General features: G+C 43.1%; 1 protein-coding gene across 1 annotated transcript; it reads right to left on the bottom strand.

The window, feature by feature from the left end:
- Positions 1 to 150: 150 nt before the first annotated feature.
- Positions 151 to 27,896, bottom strand: ATP2C2 (ATPase secretory pathway Ca2+ transporting 2). The gene is made up of 27 exons (XM_065661055.1): positions 27,404 to 27,896; positions 20,483 to 20,593; positions 19,427 to 19,543; positions 17,436 to 17,525; positions 17,319 to 17,354; positions 17,173 to 17,234; positions 16,136 to 16,244; positions 15,910 to 16,059; positions 15,748 to 15,816; positions 15,052 to 15,127; positions 14,755 to 14,821; positions 13,459 to 13,583; positions 11,509 to 11,606; positions 10,655 to 10,756; positions 9,758 to 9,847; positions 8,270 to 8,371; positions 7,536 to 7,692; positions 5,975 to 6,145; positions 5,225 to 5,322; positions 5,094 to 5,144; positions 4,514 to 4,680; positions 3,866 to 3,934; positions 3,667 to 3,783; positions 2,856 to 3,003; positions 2,164 to 2,259; positions 1,714 to 1,855; positions 151 to 1,039 (listed from the first exon to the last, which is right to left on the bottom strand). Exons 1-27 carry the CDS (start codon positions 27,506 to 27,508, stop codon positions 927 to 929), a joined length of 2,838 nt encoding a protein of 945 aa, XP_065517127.1. The 5' UTR covers positions 27,509 to 27,896; the 3' UTR covers positions 151 to 926.
- Between the last annotated feature and the right edge of the window lie 96 nt (positions 27,897 to 27,992).

The raw sequence follows: 27,992 nt of genomic DNA on the forward strand, positions 1-27,992 counted from the left end.
TGAGAATCTTTCCCAATCAAGGCCAGGCATCTGGGAATCTAGAAGCACTGACTAGAGGAAAGGAAATGCTAGTGAAAGCAGGACTTTTCCATTCTTCTAGTTTTATACAAAAGAATGGATCTAAATCAAGAGTCTCAGATACTTGTCAGGAACATTTTAAAATGTAGATTTTTATTAATAAAAATCATTTTGATTTAAATAAATAAAATTGCAGTTTATGCACAATGGATTTTTCTGTACAGGTGTGAATCATACGGTTTGGGTGGGAAGGGACCTTCAAAGTTCATCTAGTCCAACCACCCCTGCAATGAGCAGGCACATCTTCAACTAGATCAGGTTGTTCAGAACCACCTCCAGCCTGGCCTTGAATGTCTCCAGGGATGGTACATCCGCCACCTCCCTGGGCAAACCTGGGCCAGTATTTTACCACCCTCATTGTAAAGAATTTTTTCCTCACATCCAGCTGGAATCTCCCCTCTTTTAGTTTCAAAATATTGCCCTTCATCCTATTGCAACAGGCCCTGCTAAAAAATCTATCCCCATCTTTCTTACAGGCCCCTTTTAAGGACTGAAAGGCTGCAATAAGGTATCCCCAGAGTCTTCTCCAGGTTGAACAACCCTGACTCTCTCAGCTTTTTCTCATAGGAGAGGTGCTATTCTGTTATTTTGTGTAGGACTGTCACAGCATTCTTGAGATACAGATCAGTGTTATAAAAGTATACCTGATCTTGGTTTAAAACATGAGCTGCTCTGGAAGTTCTGTAGACAGCTCAAACGGTTTAGGTAAAGCATTAGAAGGAACAGACTGTGGTGTACAGATTCACTTGGAGTATCTTCAGAAAGGATGTGTGGTGTCAGAAAACACTGCATTTCAAATATCCAGCATCACAGCTCGGTCCCAGGTGTGTCTTTAGAGGAAGTTCGCATCAGTTATGACATCCCTTTGTGTGCTTTGGTTGGCAGCAGTGTTTCTCACAGAGTTTGACGAACTCGGACACGATGAAAACAGAGGAAGCCAGTACAGTGAGAAACAGCAGGTCTGCCGAGAGGGAACAGAGCAGAGATGAGTACAACTGGATTTAGTGCTGGGCAGGGATCCACAGGTAAGAGCTTTCCTGCAGCAGATATTTGTGCTGGTGTAACTCCATAGATGGATGCCCTGTCTATCGTTTCGCTAGCTTTAGAATTATGACAGTGGTAGACAAGAAATACCCGTAGTTGGTATATTCCACTCGGTGGGTGAAGCCGCTGCATTAATCATTTGGGATCATTGAACCCTCCTTCTAACTGCATACTTAAAGCAGATGGAATACAGTGTGCGTAGTTTGATTCAAATGGTAAAATATATGCTGCTTTTCAGCTAGAAAACATTCCCACTGCTTTTCCAAAATGGAGTGGCTGCATCATGATCCTAGATAGAATTATCTAGGGAAATATCATCATAGAGAGCTCATGAAAAATCTTCACAGGCCTCTATTTACATGCATTTATGTGCAGTAAATCAAAATTCAAAACCTGGGCAGGGATAATACCGTTAAATACTACTGCTATTTGTGTTTAGCTATGTGTATGTATATAGGCATAGGAGCTGTTGATTGGGTTCCCCTACCAGCAGCCTTTTGGGAGCTGTCATGTAACAGTTTGGCAATCAATCACATCTGCTTTTAAAAATAGCTTTAATGGGTAAAATACATTACTTATTTTACAACTTACCTAGCACTCCTAAGTTCTCTGTCTGGAAGATCTTTTGTAGTGGAGGGATGTATATAACAGCGAGCTGTCCCAGAAATGATCCCAGCACAGAATACAAGAACATGCGGTTTCGAAAAAAGCCTATTTCAAATATCAGCTTTGTCTAGAGAAGGGGGGGGAAAAATGAGGAATGTAACATTTCCCAGTCTCCTATTGGTACTTGAATGTCACCCTGTTTCTGTGCATGTAAACTCCATCCCCTTCTGAAGTTACATGCTAACTTAGGCAAAGCTACATAGTTGAAAGTGCAGTTGCAGTTGAACTATGATGGATACCTTTATTTATAGAGATGATAAAAATCATGCTGCTTCAAATGACATTAAAAACCCACTTACTATGCAAAATACTAGTGTTCTAGTGTTTATGTTAGTGTTTTGAAACAGGGAATTATTGCTGACAGAGCAATCTTACCTGCGAGCGGCATGTCAGGGCATTGAAGAGGTCAAAAAATACAAAACAAGTAAAAGTCATTGTTGTGGTTCGAGGATTTATGCCACCTTTTGGATTCTGAAAGAGCATGTATACATTCAGGGGTTAGTTAAGCCTTATGAAAATATGCCAATTCAGTAGATGAATTAAATATTTCCTTTAACGATTCCAGTCAAATAAAAGGGTAGTAAAAAACAAAAAGGAATAAATATATTTCTAGCTATTATAGGTAGCACTAATTTGTCTCTGCTAATTGTCAAGGTTATGATCTTACCAGCCATGTTTTAAATTCTTAAACTGGTGTGGAATTTCCTTAATGAATATTCTAAATTGTATTATTTGAACTGTTACAGTGACAGCCAGTATTGACTAACAGCAATCCATAGTAATCATGTACTTGGCATTTTCTATATACATGGGAAGCTGGAGGTGAAAAGTACCTTAAAGCACTGATTTTGTGTCAAGTAATAGTTTTCCCATTCTAGATAGGAACCTCCACCTTAGAGGCAATGCAGGAAGGCAGAAGCAGAACCAAGAGCTTACCCTGGGTTCTTAACCCTCTGCCCATTCCGATCCTTCCCCACTGGAAAGTCCTTCACATGTACTTCAGAAATTGCCCTTCATTTTGTCCTGCACCCTGATGAAAACAAGATCCTCTTGCAGATTTTCCTCACCTCCTTCCAGAAGACAAAGAGGGTTCCACTGATGATAATTACAGCTGACATGAAGATTTTCAGGATCAGTGATTTGCTGAGTATAGTATCCGTGATACGTCGGGGTGGCTGTTTGATAGTATCCCTATCAACTGGTTCCACCCCCAGGCTGCCACAAAGAGAAACAGAGGGATGTGTTTAGTTAAGGCAGACCATCCCAAAATAGTCCTGCTGATAAAACAAGATGGATCTGGAGGATGTGATACTTTGGAGCACAGCAGGAGTATTCTGGGAGGGTTAGATAATGTCCCAAATTTGTCTGCAACACCTGTGCCAAGAGTCTTTATATTAGACCAAGGCAGTGAATCACATCAGTATCCCATCCCAGAGGGAGAACTAGCTGTGAGATTGGGGCTAAAAATCTCTTCCATGTTGTAGAAGTAGTAATTGTAATTAGCAGTAGTTGTAATTAGCAGTTGGATGAGGTTCCCATCTCTTGTAATTTTGGGGCATATACCCCAGCATGTAGCCAATATTCTCTTGCCAGTCAGACCTGCAGGACTACTAAGCAGGTGATGCACTTGGGATAACGGACCATTCCTAGTCAAAAAGTGGAATAATTGATTCCACCACTGAACATGTACAGGTAAAACCTCAAGTAAATGTGAAGTAAATGCTTTTGGAGAGACCAGGAGGGAGCAAGAGTACAAATTGTCTTATCTAACTACTGAAAGATTGGCACATTGATAAGAACTCATAACAGCTTGTGTTTCTAAGCCAAATTCAGGCATATTAAAACCAAGAACATTTTGCTCATTTCACTCTTCCATACCTCTGGGCTGGTGGCCCATCCATGATGATGTTGATCCATAAGATCTGCATAGCATTGAGTGGATTTGGTAGGTTGAGCACAGTTGACAGAGTAATTAGGCTCAAAGCTGAAATACTCCTGCAAAACACAGAAGAACATAATTCTTCATGGCATCACCAAAAAGGTGCTTTCACTGGAATTGAAACAAACAGGAACTTACGTGCTTAGCTGGAACCGGACAAAATTCTTTATATTGTAAAATATTCCCTTTCCCTCTTCTATTGCATTCCTGGAAGGGAGAGAAGAGTTTACTAAATTACCAGTTGAAATTCAGACCCTGGCTCAGGAGGAGGGTATCAGTGCAGGTTCTTGGTTAAAATTACTTTATTAGAACTAGTGGATCTGAAAACCTGGTTCATATGGCCTGGTCTTGGATCATTAAGCAGGCCTGTGACTTATTTATAGCCTCACTCTACCCTGTTTACCCCCTCTGTCGTTGTGAACCAGCAGAGCATTGCAAATTATGTCTTTACTCTGAGTTTCCTGGATGAAGCAGAGAGCACAAGTCAGGATCTCCCCAGACCTCCAGGCGCTTTCAAATCTCCAGTTAGTTACAGCAATGAGAAACCAGGGCTTTCAGATGAAAGGTACCTTTTTCACCACCACTTGAAACAAAAGTCATTGTGGGTATCCGACTGAAAATGAGCCAGACACACACTAGGTGTCTCCACTTACTGCCTGTTGACTTGCATGTCCTGCGTCTTTTGTTATTTCCAGGGCTAGTCACACAGCAGACTTGTTGCAGTGGATAGCCAGAAAGTATCTGAAGTAATAAAGTGTCTGACAGTAAGAAAGTCACTGGACCTACATTACTGTAGAGAAGTCATCGTCCACAAGAATCATGTTGGCAGCCTCTTTGCTGACATCTGTACCAGCTTGTCCCATTGCAATCCCAATATCAGCAGATTTAAGGGCCACAGCATCATTAACACCATCTCCTGTCATTGACACAATAGCACCAGCTTTCTGCAAAGCCTGTGAGAGTGGAGAGATAAGAGGCTCTGAAGGCAGGAGGAGATAACTCCTGTTGTCAATAGCAAGATTTGAATGTAATATTGAACTAGTAGAAGTGTTATGTGACTTTGAGGGTAAAGCAGACTCAGCAGCCTACTGAGGATGGAACTCAGACCAAGAATTAAGAGACTGGATTTTCAGGAGGATAAAACTCCAGCAGGAGTTAGAAGAGGGGAATAAAGTCCTCAAAAATAATTCTCCTGATATTATGCTTGCTAATATCTCACTAGTGTCTTTCAAATAATTCAGGCCAGATCTGCAAGAAAAATGTGCAGCAGTGACAGCTGATGCCAGAACTGAGCTGCCCTCTTTCCTCCCTCCCCTTACATCTTCTTTTAGTGAGACATACAATGGATTTAAGAGGTGCTTAGTACCTTTATTATTTTCAGTTTGTGCTTTGGGCTTGTTCTGAAGAAAATGGAAACCTGAAAAACAAAAAAATATGATCTTGTGTTAGGCAGTTGCTGTTGGAAATAGGCCTGATTTTTGTAATCAAAACCATTACGTTTTTGACAGTGGATGATAGCTCTGCCTCTGCCAGTTGGTCCAGCTCTTCCCCAGACATGGCTTTCAGCTTTCCATTGCAGAGACCAATGTTCTGCCCTGGAAAGAAAAGCCCAAAATGAGATCTGCCCATCAGCTCTGGGAAAAGCCAGCTATTTTCTGACTCAAAGAACAGCGGCAGCAATTAAAGAATTTACTAGGAAATTTATCTGATCCTGCAGCATCTGATAGGGCACATAGTTCTTTGGACTCTGAGCTGGGTCAGTCATCCTGTCCTTGTTCAGCTGGAGTTACGGAAGCAGTCAAATACCCAGAACTAAACATGATACTTAATCCATCAGTCTCTTCTCTGCTGCTTGCTCTGTGTATTTCTAATGGCAAAAAGCGAAAGTGGGAAACACAGAGATACTCATGCTCCTAATATTACAAAGAGATACTCACACTCCTAATATTAGTGGGGTGTAAAATCTTGGCAATGCAGTCTGTCTCATTTAAGGGTCTTACGCTGAGATTTCTCCATTTCTGGTGCTAAAATAGTGGAATTAAGTTACTGGAGTTTGTCCCATAGTTCATAGCTGCTCTATTACTGCATTTCATATTATTTGTTTCAGTGGAAATGCAAGAACTTAGTGGCATTTAAAACCTCAGTTGTACACACAAAGAAGGAACCAGTTGATTATTAAGGAACATAACATTTGACTGATCTAGTGGATATACTGTAGACCCACAGGAAAGAAGCTAAGTTTGCTACCTATAGCCACAGCAGTTTCCAAGGCATCTCCAGTTATCATCTTTACTGATACACCAGAATCCAGAAGGACTTGAACAGCTTCTCTCACTCCAGCCCTTGGGGGATCAATTATTCCAACCAGACCTAAAAATGTTAGTTTGCCAAGTTCTGGACCTGAAGCCAAAGCAAGTACTAGAAATAGAGGGGGGAAAAAGAAGACAAGACTAAATTACTAATAATACATTTCCATACATTAAAATGGACATTTAGATGAGATATTAAATTGCCAGTTTTCCAGCAGAGGAAGTAATTAAAACCAGGTCTTTAGTCATTCTATTCAGATCTTGCATAGACACACAAATTTGGTCCACTCTATTAACGGGGTTCCTCTGAATTGGAGCATTTCTGTTCCATATGTTTGTCTTAGGATTTATTTCTTTCTAATTTAAAGCTGTCCATCAAGTCTTCCTTAAATGCAGATGGATTAAATTGGGACAGTGCAATGTTAAACTAGACACTATTAAACTGCTATGTTAAACAATAGCATTCATGTAAAAACTTAGATTTTTTTGTTGGTTTTGTTTTAATCGAAAAATACAAAATGTGAATTCAGCTAAACCAGTGAAACTTCCATCGTGCAAACGCCAAGGCTCCGAACATTTTGTTTCTGTTCTCGGTGCCTAACCGTATCATTCAATCATTCTTAAATCACTCAAGGATATTGTGCCAGGGGTTCATGTCAGTGTTGCTTTGATGATTGAATCATCAGCTCGCAGCAGCTGCCTGAGCTAATCACTTTTCTTCAGAGTGGTAATTTGCCATTCACAGTGGTAGATGATTCAGATATTGCAAAGCAAGCTCTGTGCATGACTTACTAACCGCAAGACACAAGGCTAGAACATGTACATTAACTATATCATCTTCCAGACTGTCTGCCAAGACTTGTTCTCATCTATTACACACTGGGAATGTACACAGGAGAAGGTGTCTTTGTAATTGTGTGAAAGTCTAAGACGTTTCTAAAAGGATGTTTCTAGCAATGAAGGGAAGGAATCAACACACATATAAAAACTTCTGTGGGCTGCAATGACATGTAGTCAAGATCAAAAGGAGATCATTAGATTTGGTCCTAATAGAGAATTGAACCAAACTTCAAATAAAACTCTCTGTGCCCAAATCCATGTTTTGAATCCTTTTCAAAGTTGCCTTTTTGTTGCTTTTGAAACAGCTTCTCCAAAGCAAAACTTGGCAGAACAGTGCTTAGATCAGGTTCAGCACACAGGTTTTCAATACACCATTCAGACTGTATCCCAGGCAATCACAGCGCGCTGTGGAAGAGAAACGTTCACCATTTCCAGTGCTTACTTTCAGCTCCTTTCAATCTCACTAATTTAAACTCAGAAAACAAAAAGCAAGCAGCCAGCAGACTAAAGACATGGCCCTTGGCAAACTCTGATGAGCATAATGAAAAGATCATGCAATTGATGCTAAGGAGTGAGCCTCTGTCCCTACTGACCAAAGCAGAGCAGGAAAGCATAAGGGCAGATAACCTACAAGTGTGAGGGACATAGTAATGACTGACCCCTTAGACCTGAGGAGCCCATTCGTTTTTCTTCCTGCTGGTAGAAGGCTTTCTGCTGGGGTGTAAGTGATAACGAGATGCCACCGCTGTTATACAGAGAGCAGTATCGAATCACTTCTTCAAATGCTCCTTTCATAAAGTAAATATCATCCTGATCCTTTAAAGTAAGGAGATAATATACTTTATCGAAAAAAAGAAAGTAAAGAGCACACTTTAAAAATACTGATAATGTATAAGGCTTTACGTCCTCAGTAAAAAGGATCTTTGTTGCTCTTTTACCTGTTTGTAAAATGCACAGGTGCAGGTGTTATCTATAGGATGTGATATGTTTGCTCTAGCCATTTTTCATGTTCAGCTATCTTAGACAGAATGGTAATAAAAAGATTGGTGAGTTTTTAAACCTGAATATAGTATCAGTCAAAATAAGCTCCTTAACCCCCATAAAGGAAAAACAACCAACATTTTCCTCCAAACGTCGTATCTTTCTTCACCTGTCTGAAAAGCTTTTGTTTTCCTGCAGAAACCACCATATGAAAAGTATTATATTCTCCCGTTCAAACACAGCTTTTACAGCTAAAATTACACCCAAGTTGGGAATTTTGAGGTTTGTTCAGTTTTCTCTTGACACAGTTTTAAGTTCTGAAAACATTATTTGCTAAAGAGATACCATTTCATGCCCATTGTAGAGGCACAATTAGAAACATGAAACTAACCAACACCACTGTTTGCTTTACCTGATTTTTCAGTGCACATTTCACAGCCATCCACTTCTGTTCAGAGCTAAACGGAATTTCCTTATTTCTTACATAAATATCTTTTATGTCAGCTAATTCCATCTAAAGTAAGGTAAAACAAAAAGAGCACTGTAATGCTGAACAATGCCAAAGCTTATATACATTTTCCATATTACAAGCATGACTATTGACCATGTGCTTTCAGCAGTCATACACCACAGAGCTCAAGAGGAAATGTGGGGAGAGTAAAACTCGTATTTTAAATCCATCTTTTCCTTTTGGTGCCTCATGTGGGATAAATTAAACTGGAGTTTGAAGCTTGATCCCTGTTGACTTTTGCAAGTATTGGGGAGCTGCACGGCTGTCTTGGTGGGGCTTTGAGTCAAAGGAGGCTCAAGTCCTTTCCCTAAACCAGAGGCAAAGCAAAGGGCAGAGCAGATTTCTTCCAGCCCAAGCTCATACTCCCCCACCTCAGTTATTTCCAAGCCACCTAACTTGAAAGAAAAAAGGAAATGTGCAAATAACTGAATGGTCAATCATGAATGTAGTTTCAAATTATTTCCTGATGGATTAAACTCAAAAAGCAATTCACTACAAGAAGACCCTTCAGCTCTAAAGTACAGCAGTTCAAATCAATACACGCCTGCTTTAGCAGCATGCATGGGTGCTCTAGGTGAAGATGTAGAGATCAGAAGCAGCTTTTCTCTCTCCCAGCTCCCACCAAACTAAAAAAAGAATAAAGAAGAAAAAGAGACAATGTCCCTTGTGTTCTGCTATTGCTTTGCTACTGAATGGTGGTGCAAAAGGAAGATTTTAATTTAGCGTATAAAATAATAATGAAATAAAATTTCATGGTTAAAAAAAATAATCATAGTTTCATTGTTCGTTACAAGCTTTAAATACAGGAGGTAAGAGCAGATGTTTGCGGGCACATCATTTCATCAGGGACCCTTCTGTGCTTTACAGCCCACCTGAGGTCTATGTACCACAGGCTGTGAAACATTGATTAGATGATACTTCGAGGCATTTTACAGCCCTCTGCCTACAAGCATGAATGTAATATTCATAAACCCCCTTGTTTTACATAATCACAACTAGAAAAAAGTAAAAGCTAGCAGATGACCCAAACTGAGGATGACCCTCTGCCGTTATTTCTAGTATAGCCAGTTCTTAGTCATTTTTCATTCTGTCTTCCTCCTGAGCTCTTAGTTGCAGGTGAAGAAAACATAGAAAATGCAGTCCAGTCTGAGTCCAAAAGAAATCCATCATGCAGCTTAATTGCAGAGATTAACCAAGCAAAACAATTACTGCTGTTAGCACAGAAGGCTAGGGAAGGTGTTTGTCTGTGACAAGAGGTTTACATGGGAGCGGTGCAAGTCTATGACCCTGGGGAGAGGAAACAAGAAAAGACTAAAACCAGTCTGGGGACTTTAGAGAAGTCTGATCCCTGCTGTCAGAGGTAACTATTCCTGCTCCTTTCAACCTTACCTTCATTGCAAGGGCAATGAGAGCTCCTTCTGTGGGCTGTCCCATCACGCTGTTTTTCCTGATAATGGCATTGTTGACTACACAGCCAGCCTAGAGAAAGGGGCATATTTACACGTTTTATTTTTTCATAACCAATTTCATAGCTTTTTCATCTCTTTAAATGAAATAATGAAAGATTGGAGAGTGAAAGCAGCCACATCCCAAAAGATGTGATATTCTTCACAGCAGCATCTCTTGATGTCAGTTCTTGTGCTTTCTAAACCCACTTAATCCGTAGGATACACCAATATTTGGTAAAATGTTATGTTTTGGATAGAATAATTTCAACCAAAACATGATATATGTCTCAGGAGCTCGGTAAGTCATGAAAATGAAAACTTAGTCTTTCCCACTATTGCCTTTGATGTGCAGAATGGATAAAATAAACCTAATCTCCATTTAAGGTTCCAGCTCAGATCATTTCACTACCCAAACACTCCACTTTAGCTTACAGTTGAATGTGCAAGATTTTACTTTATGCTAACACAAAACCCAGAGACCACCACAGTGCATTTATAAATTAACTATGTAGCTAGCTAAAGTCTAGGATATGCCCACATTAAAAACTTGAACATGGTGAAATGAATTTGTGTCTCCTTTGCCAGAATTGTCTTTTTATCCAAAATATCATCATTTTAAGCTGATGACTCCAGTCTCTCCCTGCATGCGTTATGATTGCTGCTGTTCATCCGTAAGCTTCATATACCATAATTACTCAGAGCCTTTCCAAATCCATGCTCCAGCAACACCATTTTTCAGTTAAAAATGTGGATTTTTTTCCTTTCATTAACCAAAGTGATCCATTGCAAACGAAAGTTGAATGTAAATAGGACAAAGTGTTTCATAGTTTATACTTACCTCCACTAGTTTCCCAACTGAGACATTGGAAAATTCTTTAAGAATCTCTTTTGATGGCAGAAGATAAACATTTCCTTCTCCATTGTATCCCACGCCACTGACCTGAGGAAGGGAGAGACAGAATGAGCAGATTTCCCAGCGCCAGGCAGGACTATACTACATCTGTATACAATGATCTCTATACAGATTGTATACAAAACGTGTCTACAAGAAAATATACTTGAGCAGATTTATGATTTTGAAGGATTCTTTCTGGGATTCTTCTTTCTAGCTCAAAGTAATGCGTAGAGGAAAGGCTGCAGATAGTGAAAACATAATATTACAATAGTTGTATAGGAACAGAAAAGAGTCAGCTTGTCTTACAAAGAACTTGTTTGCTGTGATTTCAGAATTCTCTTCCAGCTCAGTTGAGAGATCCAGCCCTTTGGCAGCAGTGGGCTCATCAGTTTTCTTCAAGCCCAACTCTACTGATGACTACCCTGTGTTTCCGTATTCTGTATGCCTGAAGTTTCACCCACTTTGCATGCAGGTAAATGGACCAAGCAGAAGTATCAAGCCACTTGTATAATAAATATTCCTACAGAAGATGGACCCGCAAAGGTCAGTGGCAGGTTTCAATATTTACAATAATTGCAGAGAGCAGCAGATTATGTCAATGAACATGTTTGTTTACGGTATCTGAGCAGCTTTTGTACACTCAGCCCCACCTCTGCCTGTCTCCAGTACTGCAAAATGAGAATGGAACTGGTGACGTGCAAGAAACTGCTTGTTTTGGGGCTGATTAACATCCCTCACTTGGGCCTAGTTGAACTAAAACCAAACTAGGAAAGCCCGTATAACCGTCTCATTCATACCTCTGCCTGGAACCCATCCGAAGTCACAAGCCGAGTCACTGTCATCTCATTGGCAGTCAGAGTGCCTGTCTTATCTGAGCAGATGACATTGCAGCAACCTGATGCAGGAAAGTTTTTAATCAGAACTAATAAATAATGCAACAGAATAATGAGATTCAGCAGAGGGAGAACGTGTTTCCCTAAAGCTACTTAAACTGCACCAGTGGGAAAAGGGAGAAAATACCAAGAAATGGATGTTTCTCAATAAGGTGTTTTAAGGAAAGGATCTGAGTATATGTCGTATTGTGCATATAATTGGGATGTGAGATGTAGTAGGAGACACATGAAGAGGGCCACATTGTCTTGAGCATCACATGGTGGACAATCAGAGAAGGCACTCATCTCTGGAGAGTTATCAATGTTTTCAAGCTGCAATATCAGCTACATGCCTCCTCAGATGGGCCGTTTAACCCTTGCTTCCCTAAATCAGGAATAACACCACTGTCTCATCAAGGGATTTTGAGGGTAGATGTGTTAAATACTGTCTTAAAAATACTTTAAAGTCAACAACTAAGAGCAGGAGCTGCCCGACCTGTGCTCTGCTTCTTGACAATCCTGCTTCAGTAAAGCACGTTTCTTCCATGGCCCATTTACACCACAATACAACTGTCACCACACTAATGCTCGTTTCCACTCACAAGAAGTCAAAAAAATTGCTTTAATGCAAGAAAAGAATCAGATTCCAGTTCCCTTCTAAGCCCGAGCACCTCCCCTGGCTCTGGAGATGACCACATGCATGATGGCCACAAGCTAAAAACCTGGACGGGATAAAGCAGATTGGGATGCAATTAAATTAATTGCAGTTTAAAGGATTATCTCAGAGCAAAGCTGCCACCTCCAGTATTTCATTTTCAGTTATTGACAACAAAAGAGCCAGATCAAGAAGATTATTTTTCTCCTTTTCAGCGGTTTAACAGGGAGAGTGCAGTTTTTGCCGTGCTCAGCCTGTCCTGCAGAACACCAGGCATCTGGCAGTTACACCTACTTGGGCGCAGCCCTACCAGAATGAAATTCTTCATGAGATAAGAAGCCGTTTCAGATGTCCTGGGTGAGGGCAGATACAATAAAGCAAGGGTGATAAGATTCCTTAACCGCAGAACAAACAAGGGCAATTCAAACAATGGCAGCATTTCCAATGAAGACAGGTTTTAGCTGAAGGATCCGGCTGTGCAGCAGGTATTTGCGACTGCATGGGACAGGCTTGGCACTTCGTGTACTTTTTAATGAGTGGTACTAAATACACAGTGTGTCTTCTCCTTCATATAACTGCCATACTGACCAAAGTCAGAGCATCAAAGCCTGGAAAACAGCAGCCTGGGCATAAGGGCCATTTTGTAGATAAAGGCAGGTAGAAGAATAATTTCATTATAGTTCATTCTTCCCTGCAATTGTGAAGATGGGCTGAATGTCTGCTCAAGGTCCTCTCTTTTCTGTGGCTGAAGATCAGGGAGATAGCCACAAAAGCTATCACATCCACACAGGCAGAAGGATAAATGGTTCTATTTACGCCACCAGGCTTGACTTGAGGGGCTGCAAGGATTTTCATCCAGACAGGATGGATCTGCAGGATGATACCACAGAATGGGGAGGAAGGAGAAACAAAGCCTTTCAATCCAAGCAGGACATGCATATCTACAGAGGGGCTCTGCTCCCCATAGGCTAATGCCATTGGTTGGGGTACACCATTCCTAGTGCCTGCCTGTGTTAATACTGAAATAAGGCAAAACGGGGTGAAACAGAGAATATAAAGTGTATTTAAGTCTGAGTGGGTGGCTCTGGACCAGTAAGCAACACTCCAGATTTATATTCTTATGATCAGACCAAACCTCACTTGGCCAGGCCACTGCTATCCAGCTCAGATTTTGAAGGCTGGCAGATGACCAAGCTGCATGCCCTGTCGTACAGCCTTACCTAAGGTTTCTACTATGGGCAGCTTCTTCACTATCACCCTTTTCTTGGCCATCCGAAGAACGCCGAGCACCAGTGTGACGGTGACCACGATGGGGAGGCCCTCTGGGATGGCAGCCACTGCCAGGCTGGAGATGGCAGAGACACAACAGCTTCAACACAGGGGTCACACCAAGTACCAACCAAAATGTGCCAAAGGGACATTCCATGGGGCGAGTTCTCCTGCTTGTATTTGTGTATCTGAATGGGAGCGTGCAGTGCTAACAACTGGGACTCCCCACGCTGTGACATTTACAACCCTTCGACATTTTCTTGGATATTTTTGACAAAGCAATAGCTTTTCTCCTTTACATTGCCAAAAAGCTTTAATTTCTGTCTAATTAGGGATTTATGGGCTGGATTTAATTTCATTTATTTAACCTTTTGAGGATGGAAGTTGAATGTTCTTTGGCATCACAGCTCATAAGTTAGCTATTGGCTCCTGGCCACATCCCTCATCTCCTCTCTTACATGTGGATGCAGCTAAGGCAGGACAGAATCACACTGCATACACGAAATCAAAGCAACATCAAAACCTGCAACACCTGACATGCTGAAAGAATCCAGATTATCTATATCTGTCCCTTAGTTATCTCTTGGGTAACTCTCAATGCTTCTAGGTATGTGCAAAAAGTGATCAAGGAAGGCTTTCAAAACCACAGGCTGCTCTCCAAAACTCAGGCGTAACCACATTGCCACCACATCCCACAAGGATACAGGAAGGAGAGAACTGAGCCAGTTTGGCTTCTCTGTTGTCTCCTCATTTGTGGTTTTGGTTTTATGTCCACAGAATACTTTAATGGAATGATTTTGGAGCCATGACAACACCAAACAACAGATTTTATGAGTACTACTAAAAATACATGATTTATTATGTTTGATTAAGAGGTTGTTGCTTTCTGTGCTGCGTAAAATGTTCATTCCTATCTTGAGACGTAAATCCAGAAAGAAGAGCTATATTTGCTGCTGCTACACTCCCACTAAATTCTTAGCATAGATAGGAAAGGACATTCACAGTGGGATGAGGTAGAAATGCCAGTGAAAATTTTCAAGATTAAATAAACCTTAAACTTGTTCCTTTTTTTCCTCCCAAACTCTGTTGTAAAACTCACATTAATTTTCACCAGTGCAAGACCAATATATAATTATGAAGGGTCTTTCTCAAGTTCTCTTTTGTGAAATGCCCATTGTTTTGAACAGGGAATTCCCTGGAACACGTTTCATTAGAAATCAAAGTGTAAGGTGCTCTCTAGTCCTCACCTAACTCCAATTGTGAACATGCCAAGGAGATGCTTCCCTTGCAACCAGCCAATGAGCATTATTAAACCTGATGGGGAAAAACCAGACAATTAAAAAATACTTAAAGAAATTCATAAATCTCTAACCTGCTTCAGCTGTTGCTGGAGAACTGAGCATGCAATGAGTTCCCCAAATCTCTCCTGCAGAGGTGCCTCTGCTTCAACCCCAAAAGTCCAAGTAAACCACTTCAACAAGTACTTTTGGAGGAATGGCTGGAGCAGAGAGATCCTTTACAGCTGACCATTGTGTCCAACTCACCGATTATGCCAAAGGAGAAGAGAGTGAGTTGCTTCCCCAGTCTGTCCATGCTCTTCTGGAGAGGTGTTTTGGGAGTCTGGAAACATTAGAGAATAGCTGCTTTTTTTTTGCTTGTTATGTGAGATGAGATGATGGTCAGCCCAGGACAACTGACCCACACAGTGGGTCCCTACAGCTGCCTGGTATACCCTGGTGCTTACTCAAACCTTCAACAAAGTCTGATGACTTTGGGAGAGGGCCTCTGCCTTAATGCACTCAAGATGGGCAAAAAAGTGGGAGAAGAAACAAATTATGTTTGTTTACAGCTGGGGAGCCAAGGAAGAGGCAAACCAAGGGCTAAATCTGGAAAAGACCTTAGTGATTGAGTCCAGCACTGGGTAATGCATGTTTGACATCTGTAAAAGTAAAAAAAAATATATACCTCGTGGAAAGTATGTGTGTGTGAAATAAAGAAGAAGAAACCATGAGGTTTAGGTGACTACAAGGTTAGATTCCAGCTAAATATCACATGTCTGGATTTAGAAGCCTAAATCCTGCTTATAGCCGTTTCTGGACACAGCACTTTGGTTTCCCTCAGTGACGCAGTCATTTTGCAGCAGAAACAGAAATTAACAGAGTGAGTTAATTCTTGGGACCACTCCTGCTCACAAAGTTTCGTTCAGGACACCCACCATGTCCACACACACATTTCTTTACCTCTTCAGCTTGCATCATTTTGAACACCTCTCCAAACTGTGAATTTTCACCAGTTCCAATAACTACACCCTAAAAAAGGAAAATAAAAAGGGAGATGGAGATGAAAAATCTAGAGATTCTGTAACGAACATTATGGAAAAGACCAGGGATGACAGGACTCACTTTTCCCTTCCCGTATCGCACCAATGTCCCCATGAAAACAACATTGCTCAGCGTGGTTATGTCTCCAGCTTCCATTAATACACTGTCAGTCTTGTTACAAGGCTCAGCTTCTCCAGTAAAACTGGATTCATCTACCAGCAGATCTGTAACCTAAAAAGACACGTTTCTGGCACTGTTAAGACAAGAAATTGCCAAAGCAAGCTCTTGTATGCATAGCTGTATTTACCTCTATCAGCCTGAGGTCTGCAGGAACCCTGTCGCCAACAGACAGATAAATGATATCTCCAGGCACAAGCTCTCGTGCTAGAAGGTGCTGCAGCTTCCCTTCCCTTAGGCTACATGAAACAAATGGAAAAAGAAGAATGGAAACCAGGCTGTGAGGTTTTTATTCCTTCTCAGGCTTGGGAATGCAACTGGCAAGAAAGCAAGAGCCCTGCCCCAAAGAGCTTCCAATGTAAAAAGAACATAAAACCTTCGTAAAGATGAGAGCTGACTGTGTTCATTTTGGGCTCATAAATAACAGATGGGCAGGTTATGGAAGACTTGCATTTCAGCAATAAGTGACTTCAATGTGTCTTATACCATAGGAATTACATGGCTCATGCTTTAAATGATGAAATGCCGATTCTTTAACCTAAAAAGAAGCTTTTTAAAGCTAGAACTACCTCTGACATTTCACTATTGTATTAAAAGTACAGACTTTCAAGTGATTGGATACTTATGGTGTCTCATAAAGAAAGAAAGAACATACAGTGGTGTTTGTAAAATCCAAACCTGTGTGAACTTTGGACCAGAAGAGATCCCCATTGCTCTTTTGCAATGCAAAGTTTCTCTGAGCCTTACAGCTTATTCATGTTGTCCATGACATGTCTTTTGCCACGACATAAACAGGAAAAGTGTTTCCTGTAACCTACAGCACTGATACCAAACACCAAAGCAGTCTGGAAAGTGGTGTCTGATAGACCCTACAGCTGCTGCCCAAGCTAGGGGAGGCACACAGGAGACTGGAGGGACCCTTGTGAGGGACATTGCTGGGACTCCTCTGTCTCCCAGCATTTATTCAGCTCGTCCGGGTGCCTACTTTAACAACCAGAGTTTACACCCACTTCTGCTATGACTCAGAGCTGCACCTGCACACAGTGCCACCACCAGAGAACAGGTTCTCCTTATGTGAACGACAACCGGGAGTAGCTTTGTTCTCTGGTCAGTTCTGCTCTCATAACCCAAACCCTGTTAACCCCCACTGAAGCAGCCATGGCTCACCAGTTGCACTCAGGGGGCACCAACTTGTTAAGTTCTTCCAGAGATTTTTCTGAGCGATATTCCTTTTAAATAAGAAAGGAGAAAGCCAAGTTACACAGGAGGGCTCACTCATGACAGCCTTGGCCATGGGGAAGAGGCTAACGTACCTGGATGAAGGCCACAGTGACCACGATGAGCACCGCCTGCGAACAAAGAGGCATTACAGGGTGGGCACACCAGCTCCAGAGAGCCAAGGGTTGGGGTGCAGGAGTAGTACCACGTACCATGGTGATGCTCGCAGCATCCTCGTATTCTTTCGTGATGACACTTACTAAAGCAGAAGCCAGCAACAAGAGAATGAGGGGATTTTTGAACTGAAAGAAAAGGCAAAGATGCAATATAAAATTAAATAGGAAGCTGTTGAAGCTGAGCTGGCCTCAGATCTCATCAGAAAGTATTAAGGTGGTTGGGTTGCATGGACCCTCCTTGCCTATGACAGCAGCTGCTGCCTGGACAGAGAGGGTGCAGCACCTGTACTCAGGCTGATGCTCGATCATGCCCCTGTACAGGAGATGGATGGCATCAGAGACCAGTAGGTCAAGGCTCACATAAAAAAACACAAGTTTTCTCTCTTTTCCCCTGCTTGCACAGGCAAGCCTTACCTCTGCAGCCATTACAGTACAGGGCTGACTCTAAGAGCTGCTTGGAGGCATGATAGGGACAAACAAAATCTTTATTGTCTTCTTAGAATTTGAAACCAGAAATCCTTTCTTTTATTTCTCTCCTTCCTCTCCCCCTGAGTTAATCCTCTAAACTCCATACTGGTCCCAGGGCTGTGGGAGTCAGATCCTCACTGTTTTCACTTTGAAACACAGGTATTAAGGATCTTTCTCTTACCTGCTTCTTAGCTTCGTTTAGCTGATGTGGGAATTGGCATAAGGGAATTAAGTCAGGCAAAGATAAGACTATCTACTTTAGCTAACAGTTGTGTGGTGATGCATGGTAGGAAAGCCACGGTTTAAATTTATTCCATGATGAAGACAAAGGTGAAAGTCACTTCATTTTTCTTTAGAAACACTGCACAAAAGGGGATGTTTCTAAAGAAATGGCAGCCGAAAGAAGCTCTGTCAAGTGTCTGCTGAGGAATGATGCTCAAAGGCAGAGGTGTGAATGCTGTGGGACTGCAAACAGCTCTTTGAGAGAGACCCAACAGGCTGTGAAAGGATTAGAGATGCACCAGAGAGTTTATGTTGTTTCCACATAGGAGAAACAGCTTGTTAAGGATGAGCAGAGAAAAAACGACCATCCCACTTCTTATGCTCGAAGAGATTCAGTGATGATTGCAAAGTGCTTAAAGAATATTGATCACATAGAAGAAAAAGGGATATCCCATGAAATAAAAATAAAGCCTTTCAAAGCAACCAAAATCTTCATGATCCAGCTAAGCAAGAAGAAAATAAGTGAAGTTGATGGTTGAAAATAAGCAAACAAAATAAAAGACCCTTCTGTTTTGATAAAAGTTCTAAAAGAGAAGTAAAAGATACATTAAATATTGGTAAGGAACACTTAACAAAAGCAAAACACAGCTGTGGAAAAACAAGACAGCAAATACCACCTTGTGCTTGGCCTTTTGGGGCAGCTGGTTTGAAACTGTGGTTCTCCACTGTGCATGGCACCGTGTATGAATGTATCTGTTATGGATGCATTGCTCCTAGAGATACTAACACCCACCTGAGCTCTCTACTTGTCCCTGGTTTTGCTGGGAGTTTTGGGCTTTCCTTCACTGGGGTAACAGAAATCAGAGCAGCTTTCCGCTACTACTGATTTTCCTCAAGCCTTTCATAGACTCATAGAACGGTTTGGGTTGTAAAGGACCTTAAGATCATCCAGTTCCAACCCCATTGCCGTGGTCAGGGGTGCCTCACCCTAGAGCATGTTGCCCAAGCCCTCATAATTTTATCATGTACTTTAAAGGGAATAAGAACGCTCCAGAAATCGGGTCATTGCTTTACAGCTTTTGATTTGTGGGCTGTGTGAAGATAAAAAGGTTTCTTCTTATTTTAAGATGTTATCTTTGCATTAAATGGCCCTGCATCTGAGTCTTACAATGGCTTTCCCTGGGGGAATGGACAGCTTCTGTACCAGGGGCACAGCCTGTTCCAAGGCTAAATCTGTGGAAGCAGAAACCCTGAATACTTCAATGCAGAGACACGCTCAGGCTAATCCGGACAGGGGTCTTTGCCAGGAAATGAGGATCTGTGCAGAAAATCCTTACCTGGTCCAGATATTTCTTCCATATTGGCTCTGTATTCTCTACTGAAAACTCATTCCAGCCATGCTTTAACCTGCGCTGCAGCACAGAACACTCAGAGAGTCCAGTTTGCAAGTCAACCTGGAGGGAAAATAAAACAAAACAACCAAACACTGTGTATTATAGAATAGACATAGGAAGCTTCTTAAGGCAAAGTTATGTTTAAAACCTGTAAGACAGGTAGGTAAGGTGTTCATAGCTCAGTCACCTCCCCAAAAATAAACCTATCTGTTGCTTTTCAGTTCAGGTATTTATTTCTGTTAAACTGTAAATCTTTACCATCAGCCATCACAAAAAGTAACGTAAACACAAGTTAATAATTAAAGAAAAAAAATCCATAAGTGAGAATCCATATAATAGATGAGAAAAACCTAAAATAATAAAGAATTGATTTCTGGTTTCATTATACATTTAAAGCAAAAATAACAATAAAAATATCCTGACAAAATTCAAAGACAACAAATGGAGAAGGAATAAGGTCTATTTTGCCTGAATTTTAAAAAATAGCAAGGTCAGGCACCACAATATCACTAATCATTATAGCTTTCCCTCACAATTCAAGCTGTTCAAGGCCTTTAATTCAAACTGTTAAAGGCTTTTCAATGAAAGGCCTTTGAGAAGTCATCTAGGACAATAAATATGATGAGTTTTGCATCTGAAATAAAACCTGCTATGAAATAAAGGGGAAAAGGGCTGCATTTGCACAACACTTTTGGGACCTCCTGGTAACTGTGCAGCCTGTGCCCAGAGATCCTCTAGCAGTGCTTTGTTTTCCAGGCTGGACAACTGAACTCTTTTTCTTTCAGCTCACAGAGCCATTCACTGCAATGAAATCCTTCTCTGGGGCAAAGTTCTGTACCCAGAGCTAAGCTTCGAACACAGCCAACGTGAGGATTCATCCCAGGTAAAGGCAGAGGAACTGGGCACTCCACCAGTGAAACCAAAGACCAATCCTGCTGCTCAAGTCAGATGACACAGACTGAGCTGCTATGTTCACAACGAGCCAATAACCCTACTTACATTTAAAGCTTTAGCCAAGTCTTCTTTATGGCACTTGCATGCGTCTTTCGGAGGCAGAACTGCCACCTCTTTCTCCTGCTCAATTATTTTCAGCTCACACTCCTCATGGGTCTGAATAAACGAGATAAAGCAATTGTTAGGTGAGAGCACAGTCAATGAAAATGTTTTAGCATCTCTTTGCTTCTTCCCTTAATCCCATTCCCTTCACCGACCTTGACAGCTTGTGTGATTTTACAGTTAGCTAAAACACTTCCTAAACCACAGCACTTTATACCATTCACTAATTAATCCCTATTGTAGCCTCAAAGCCAGGTGCACGCTCCTGTAGTGGAAGAAAGGCTTTAAGGAGCTGATTACCAAAAAGAAAAGCACACACCACTGCCATGGTCAGAAAAGTGCGCTGAGTTCTGCTGGCATTTGCTTAAAATGGGCATTTTTCCATGCCAGTGTCTCACAGCCCAATGCTCAGAGCACAAAAAAAAAAAACCTTTTTCACCTGTTGAAGGCATGATAAATGAACAGAAAAAGTGAGCAGAATGATCTCTGAGACGGAAGAAGCAAGTCTCCTCTCCCATCTCCATCACTGTTTTCCTCTGCTGCAAACACCTGTGAAGAGGACAAACCCTTCCTGCCCCATCCAGGCAGCCCAAGGTCTGTGCCTTGCTCCCCGTACCCTGGCATAGAATCATAGAATAGTTAGGGTTGGAAAGGACCTTAAGATCATCCAGTTCCAACCCCCCTGCCATGGGCAGGGACACCTCACACTAAACCATGCCACCCAAGGCTCGGTTCAACCTGGCCTTGAACACCACCAGGGATGAAGCATTCACAGCTTCCCTGGGCAGCCCACTCCAGTGCCTCACCACCCGCACTGTCCTCTCTTAGCTTTTGGGATCCCTTGTCTCCTTTTCCAAACCGCTCTTCCCAGACCAGCAGCATCCGCTGAAATCTCAGCCAGGCACTTGAATAGAGGCGAGGTGACCACTATGGCAGAGTAAGAAGGTGAAATCTCACCCTTCCCAATGGACGGGAAAATCCATTCCCATTTACCTTCATTCATAAAGCACAAGAGAGTGTGTTCATTAAGAAAAGTATCCCAAGACCACTCAGTTCTCAGCCCCCAGCAGAGCTCAGCTCTGCTGCATGGGATGTGTTTGGCACCAGCAACCAGCACCCTGGGGTGTTTGCTGGCAGAAGCATTCAGATATGGCTCATCAGCACCTGAGCAAGGGTTTGGAGGACTTCAGAAGTGCCTGAAGGGGTATTTGGAAAATTAGCCTGTCTCTGAATATTCAGGAAGTTTCTGGGAGCCTCCAGTGTTTTACAGTCTAAAACCTGGGATAAATGAAGAAAACCTCTTTGCCTGTTTGCTTATGCTGGTACCTGGAACTGGTTTTTGTCTGGTCCCTTCTGGAGAGCTTGCAGTATATGAGATATGAGTATTTCTAAGCCCTGCTTCTTAAATGTGCTTTTGCCAATTCCATATGTCGCAGCCCTCTTTTCATTGCTGTTTGCTAGTCCACAGCATAGCTGCTAATGCTGCTAACACATGGGATACCAGCACCAACCCACTCCCTGCAGAAAGACAGAAGAGTTTGCTGTGCTCCCTTGGTCTCATTGAGGAGCCATTTTGCCCCAGCAACAAGCTGCCCTTCCAAAATCCCAGCCCTATGTCCAAGATTTCCAAGGATTTTCCTGCTTCTCTCACACTGGTGACCTTGTTTTCCCCACAGAAGCTGCAGTATTTCCCCGCTGTTTCGAAGCACACTACCTCCAGGTATCACCCTTATTTCAATGTTTCCTTAACAGACATCCCTAGAAGGGACAAAAAAGGCCCCTCCATGCTTAAAACCGATGATTTACTCCTACTCATATGTCCTACTTGTGCAAATTCATTAGTTCCCCATAACTTTGTTGACACCCAGATGCTGCAAGACTGAGAGCCAATCATGAGCCTAAGGAGATGGAAGAACTTGCTGGGAAGGAAAACATATGGCTGTCACATACAGACACACACCTTGCACTCATTACTGTGTTGATTTGATTAGCATAGCTTTTGCAGCCTCCTCTGTGCTGCTGGTGACACATGCAGGTGTCAAGGTGCAGCCTTGTTTAAAGGAGTTTAAATGGTGATTAAAGGAGCTGGAGGATAGCAAGAGACCCAGGCATAACAGCAACATGCCTGCAGTGCCCTGGAGCCAGTGGGGAAAGCCAGGGCCTGCTCTATCACTGATATTTACCTTACCAAAGGCGTGGAGAGGATGAATGACAAAAGCGTATGGATATGCTGTGCCATAAGCAGCCAGTGCTGGCTGTGGATTGAGAGGAATGCTGACAGCTCTGTGCTCTTTACAGCCAGGGGCTGCTGTGAAATGAACAGCTTTATTGGGACTCATTAATTTGCATTGATTAGCTTATGCCTGTGACTTCACCCTGATGAATGTGTTCAGATGAACAGCTTTAGTGATGCACAAGCTGGAAATGCAGCAGGGGAGCACCATCTTCCTCCTGCTCTACAAAGTGCTGCTGGCGCAGACCTCCTTTGCCCCTAAATGCATCCCATCCCATGTCTGTTAGGCACCAGGCAGTGCCCTGAGCAGACCTTTTCTTAACCTAACCTCTCGTTAACGTAACCTTTCCTTGTTCATTGCTTTCTATTTACACCATAAAACAGATGTGGGCTGTCAGCATTCTCAATTTACCTTTTTAACCTTCATCCATTGGGCATAGCTCAAGCACAAGAGCTCACAACTCCGTACAGCAGGGCAGGAAGAAGTAAAATAAACTGAATTTTTAGTTTACCTATTGCTCTGCAATTGCAGGTGGTATTGGAGGATGTAGAGAGCAGCTTCTTGTGGCTGGGAGCAGGCTCAGTGCTGCCAATACCTGTACTGCTGCCTTTGCATCCCTCATCCCGAAACAATCCATCAATTGTCCCACCAAGCGGCCCATGTGGGAAGGAAGAATGTGCGGGGCTTTCTGCAGAATACATAGCCCTTTTTGTATACCCTGGCAAGCAGCCCAGCAGATCAGTGCTTGGGATATCCCCCCACCTCTGACTTTACTGAAGTCTTGCAAATTCTTTCCCCCCTGTCTTAGATTACTTTGGAGCAGCTGATGTATTGCAATCTGGTATTAAGGGGTGTGGGTTATTTAGCCTGACAAGAAGCCCTTAAAAACATTAAATAGAATCGCTGTTCCTGTATATTCCTCATCCTTGCTAAAAACCCCTTAAATATAACAAATCAAACCATTCCCTCAAAAGCCTTTCTCCTTGCTCTACTTGGTGCTCAGGGCAGGTGACAGACTGCATTTCAGGGGTGCAGGTAGCATTCAGAAACCAACCCAGAGCAAACCACAGCCCTGCAAATGAGGGGCTGCCTCATTGGGCTTCCTTATATGATCTCCCAGCCGTTTTCTACCCACGACCATGGTTTCAGCTCCTTTCATACAGTTTCCTCATCCCCATCACACATCTATCGGAGCATTGAAGCTTTTTAACTTAAAATGCAGTCTCTGGTCCCCTGCTTGCAGATGAAAACCTCAAAACAGACTTTTTAATTGTTCAAAAAAAAAAGAAGAGTTTTTCAGAAAAGCTGCTTTTAAACTATTCCCTGCATTTTAAGTCATGCCAAGGGTGCTGGAGGGCTGAGTCAGGCTGTGTGGGCAGTGCACAGACCTTGGGAGCAAGGGCCCAGGTGCAAATCCCACTCCCTTCGCCACCTCTGCTCTATTCCCTTGGCTCAAACATGACCTTTCTCTTCCCCCTCCTAATTAAAGGAAAAATAATCTTCGAGCTCTCTTTAACCTTAAAGCAAAACCCCTTGAGCTGAATGATGGCATTGACTTTGCTGCAGGAAAGCCCATAGCCAACAATGATTCCAACTGAGGAACCTCCTCACCCACTCAAACAAGTTCCATCCAGACCAAAACCAAGCCCCAGTTTAAGTCAGCTTCATACATGGGTTCTCTTGGGAAGAGGGTGCTGCAGCCCTCAGCCTGAAAACCTGTGGAAGATGAAGAAAGGAAAGGAAAGGGAAAGGAAAGGAAATAGGAAAATGGAAAAGAGAAAGGAAAGGAAGGGAAAAGGAAAATGGAAAAGAGAAAGGAAAGGAAAGGAAAGGAAAGGAAAGGAAAGGAAAGGAAAGGAAAGGAAAGGAAAGGAAAGGAAAGGAAAGGAAAGGAAAGGAAAGGAAAGGAAAAGGGGAGAGGGCAAAGGGAAAAGGAGAGGAAAGGAAAAAGGAAAATGGAAAAGAGAAAGGAAAGGAAAAGGGAAAGGGGAGAGGGCAAAGGGAAAAGGAAAGGAAAGGAAAGGAAAGGAAAGGAAAGGAAGGGAAGGGAAGGGAAGGGAAGGGAAGGGAAGGGAAGGGAAGGGAAGGGAAGGGAAGGGAAGGGAAGGGAAGGGAAGGGAAGGGAAAGGGAAGGAAGTAGGGAGAGGAGAGGAGGAGAGGGGAGAGGAGAAGAGAGGTCTGTCACTGCTGCACAGAGGCAATCCAATGGCCTTCCTTTTTTCACCCGCAAGGCAAGTTGTATCATATAGTCTAAGAACATATTGAAAAAGTAGGCACCTGCAGGATAACAAAACTATTCGGATAAGGATGGTACAAATATTCAGGAGGATATGGAGCCTATAAAAGTCTCCAGGAGATAAATGATCATTGGTATGAAACCTGAAATGGAAAAAAGACTCAGCCTAAACTGGAATAGTAATTTTTTAGGACAGAGCAGGGAAATACCTGAACTCCATCCTGTGGCTGCTGAATCTTGAATGTGTTGTGGGGGAAAGGATCCAAAAGGGTTTTGGTGAGGAGAAATGGAACAATTGCAAAAGAAAAGTCCTGGCAGCTCTGAAGAAACTCTTGAGTAAAACTGTAATGCACTAAAATCTACTACCCAGATGTGCCTGGGGTAGGAGCCAGCTCTTTTTAAAGCTAACAACAGAAAAAGCCCCTAAATCACAGCAGGTTTCTTCTGGATTGTCAGAAAATCTCCATGATGAATTCTTCTCATAGTGGCACCATGTGTGGAAACGGAGGCCACCCCACAGTATGAAAATGGACGAACTGCCATGGATGGTGTGACAAACCCCAACCAGCTCATCAGGTTAAAAACTATTGGGAGAGGAGGGTTGCAGCCCTCAGGAGATCTGCCTTTGTTGGTACCCACTGGGTCCACTGAATACTCAGTGATGACCTTGGTACATGGTTAAAGGGAAGAGGTTATGTGATCTCTGTGATGCATAGGTTTCTCTCTCTTTCAAACACATGCACACACATGTATATGTGCACACATATGTGAACACACACACATGCATTCTTGGATGCACAGAAGGAAAATCTTTGGCTGTTCTTCAGATTTCTGCAGGAAACACACGATTCTCACAAACTGTGAACTGGCACCACAAAACTTCCCTGTTATTCCGGATGGGCCACTGTAGAAAAGGAGTTGAAACTGAATACAGCAGAGTCTAGACACAGGCTGTACTTGTGCTTTGGTGTGAAAGTTAACTGTTCTGCCACCTCCAGCTAACACCAGCACCTTGCAGCTATCAGCACTGGGGCTTTTCCTTCACAACCCACAACTGGTGTCTTTTTCTGGCTTCAGTCCCATTAGATGACCTGGACTCACATATTTAACACCAAAATGTCCCACACTCAGCATGGAGTAGACAACAATTCCAGAAGGGCTCATATTTGGAATTAAATATGTATCATTATTTATTGTGCTTCAACAGAAGTGGTATTGACAAAGAACAAGGCAGACTAATTGTTGGTGGCCTCCTGCCTATCAGAAATCTCAGCTTCCCATCAAAACGAGATTACAGATACCTTCTGCAGCCTCATCAAGATCTTCCCTTCCTGGTATTCTGAGCTATGTTTGAATAGCTCAGAGCAGCATTGCACAATGTTCTGTGTGGTGCACAAGGTAAGACTTCAACGTCTTATTTTCTTCTCCCTGTAGCACTGTCCAACCCCCATACTGGAAAGATGAGACTCAGAAGAGAGCAGAGGATTAGCTGAAATGCTATCTGAGAAAACACCTCAGTCTGACAGTCATGGAGAAGAGCATGAACATCTATAAGTGTGTGGATGGTGCTTGTTGGGATAGGACTAAAGACTAACCCTACATGCTGAAAGAATTGTGTTTACATGAGAGGGCACTCAACCAATCTCTCATTGAGAGAAAACTCCGGGGCTTAAGCAATGGAGATCCCTGTGCTGAGCAAACGTGGTAACAAAAAAACCATAGTTGAAGGTTTTGGGGTGAAAAAGCAAGAAGAACGGCAACTGTGCCACCTAAAAACCACTGTCCACCCCTTGGTCTGTCTGCACCAAGTAAAGGTAGTGAAAGCAGGGAGGGGGCAGTGAACGTTCGCACACCAGCACTTCTCAAGGAAAGAAGGTGTTATTTTGAGGTGGGCTCTGCAGGTCTTCCCAGCCATTCATTACAGTAACGACCACACAGACCACACAGAAGACAGCCTGAGGGCTCACATCCCTTGCGGTACCCCTGGAGATGGGCTCAGCCTTGCTCTCCATCTACCCTTCTGCTGAGACAGCGTTTGTGCTTTGCACCAGCACTCCCGAAACCCTCCCACAGCTCCCACGAGCTGCATGGCAGTCGCTCTCCTACGTGTTCTGTCCGTTTTGAAACTCCTCAGTGCACAGGACAACATTCCTGAACAACCCTGGCCTGAACTGTCCATCCTGGGAGTATCCCTTAGGAACGACAATCCCCATCTCACCCCATTGCCCGGTAAACATCATCAATCACATCGCTCATTGTACAGGGGAAAGTGCAGAGCGCAGCAGCCGCGCTCTCAAGTTACCGGTGGGACAAAGCAGACTAAGCAGACAGAATTAACCCCAATCACACAAAGCTATTCAGCAGGTCCAGGCAAGAGGCACAGCCAGTCCTCACCTCCTCCTCCTCCTCCGGCTCGCCGCTTCCAAGGGGCTGATATTTCTGTGCAAGGTGGAAAAACAGCTTCTTCTGGAGGAGTTTGGTGAAACCTCCTTCTACCATCTTCACAGCGCAGCAGTGGGACAGTGCCACCCGCGGCCGGCAGCACCGGCTCTGGTTCCCCTGCGAGCACAGGGCTCTGGTCACAGGCAGGGAGAGGAGGCAGGTTTACCTGCTGCCAAGTCACGCCTTCGGCCGCAGGTGCCGGCGGGAGGCTGCGCACCCTTCGGCAGCGATGCAGGGTGCTTCGCCCATCCAGCCTTGCCAGGAGCTGTGTTTGACACCGTGGCTGATACAGGAGTGAGGTGTCCCTATGCGGCACCCAGATTGAGGGCTTGCAGCTCTGTGTTTTCCTCTCCACCCTCTGAAGAAGTGATGCGGGAGGTGCCCCAGCACAGCAGACAGATAGGGAGGGTGTTTTGCCAAGGCCGCTGCGTGCAGAGGCAGGACAGGTTGCGCACACTGCAGAGCCTGTTTGTAAACTTCCCGGCTGGGCAAACCCTCCTTGAGAAATGCTCCAGTCAGCACAATGCTGGTATTTAGAAGT

The sequence above is a fragment of the Lathamus discolor genome, chromosome Z, assembly GCF_037157495.1.
Source record: "Lathamus discolor isolate bLatDis1 chromosome Z, bLatDis1.hap1, whole genome shotgun sequence".
NCBI classification, from domain to species: Eukaryota; Metazoa; Chordata; class Aves; order Psittaciformes; family Psittacidae; genus Lathamus; species Lathamus discolor.

Bases quoted from the DNA above. Each gene is read 5' to 3' on its own strand.
- ATP2C2 (XM_065661055.1), bottom strand. From the start codon at position 27,508: ATGGTAGAAGGAGGTTTCACCAAACTCCTCCAGAAGAAGCTGTTTTTC. The intron at 16,060-16,135 runs GTAAATACAGCT...GTGTCTTTTTAG, and splicing joins CAGACCTCAGGCTGATAGAG to GTTACAGATCTGCTGGTAGA. The intron at 3,784-3,865 runs GTAAGTTCCTGT...TGTGTTTTGCAG, and splicing joins GTCCGGTTCCAGCTAAGCAC to GAGTATTTCAGCTTTGAGCC.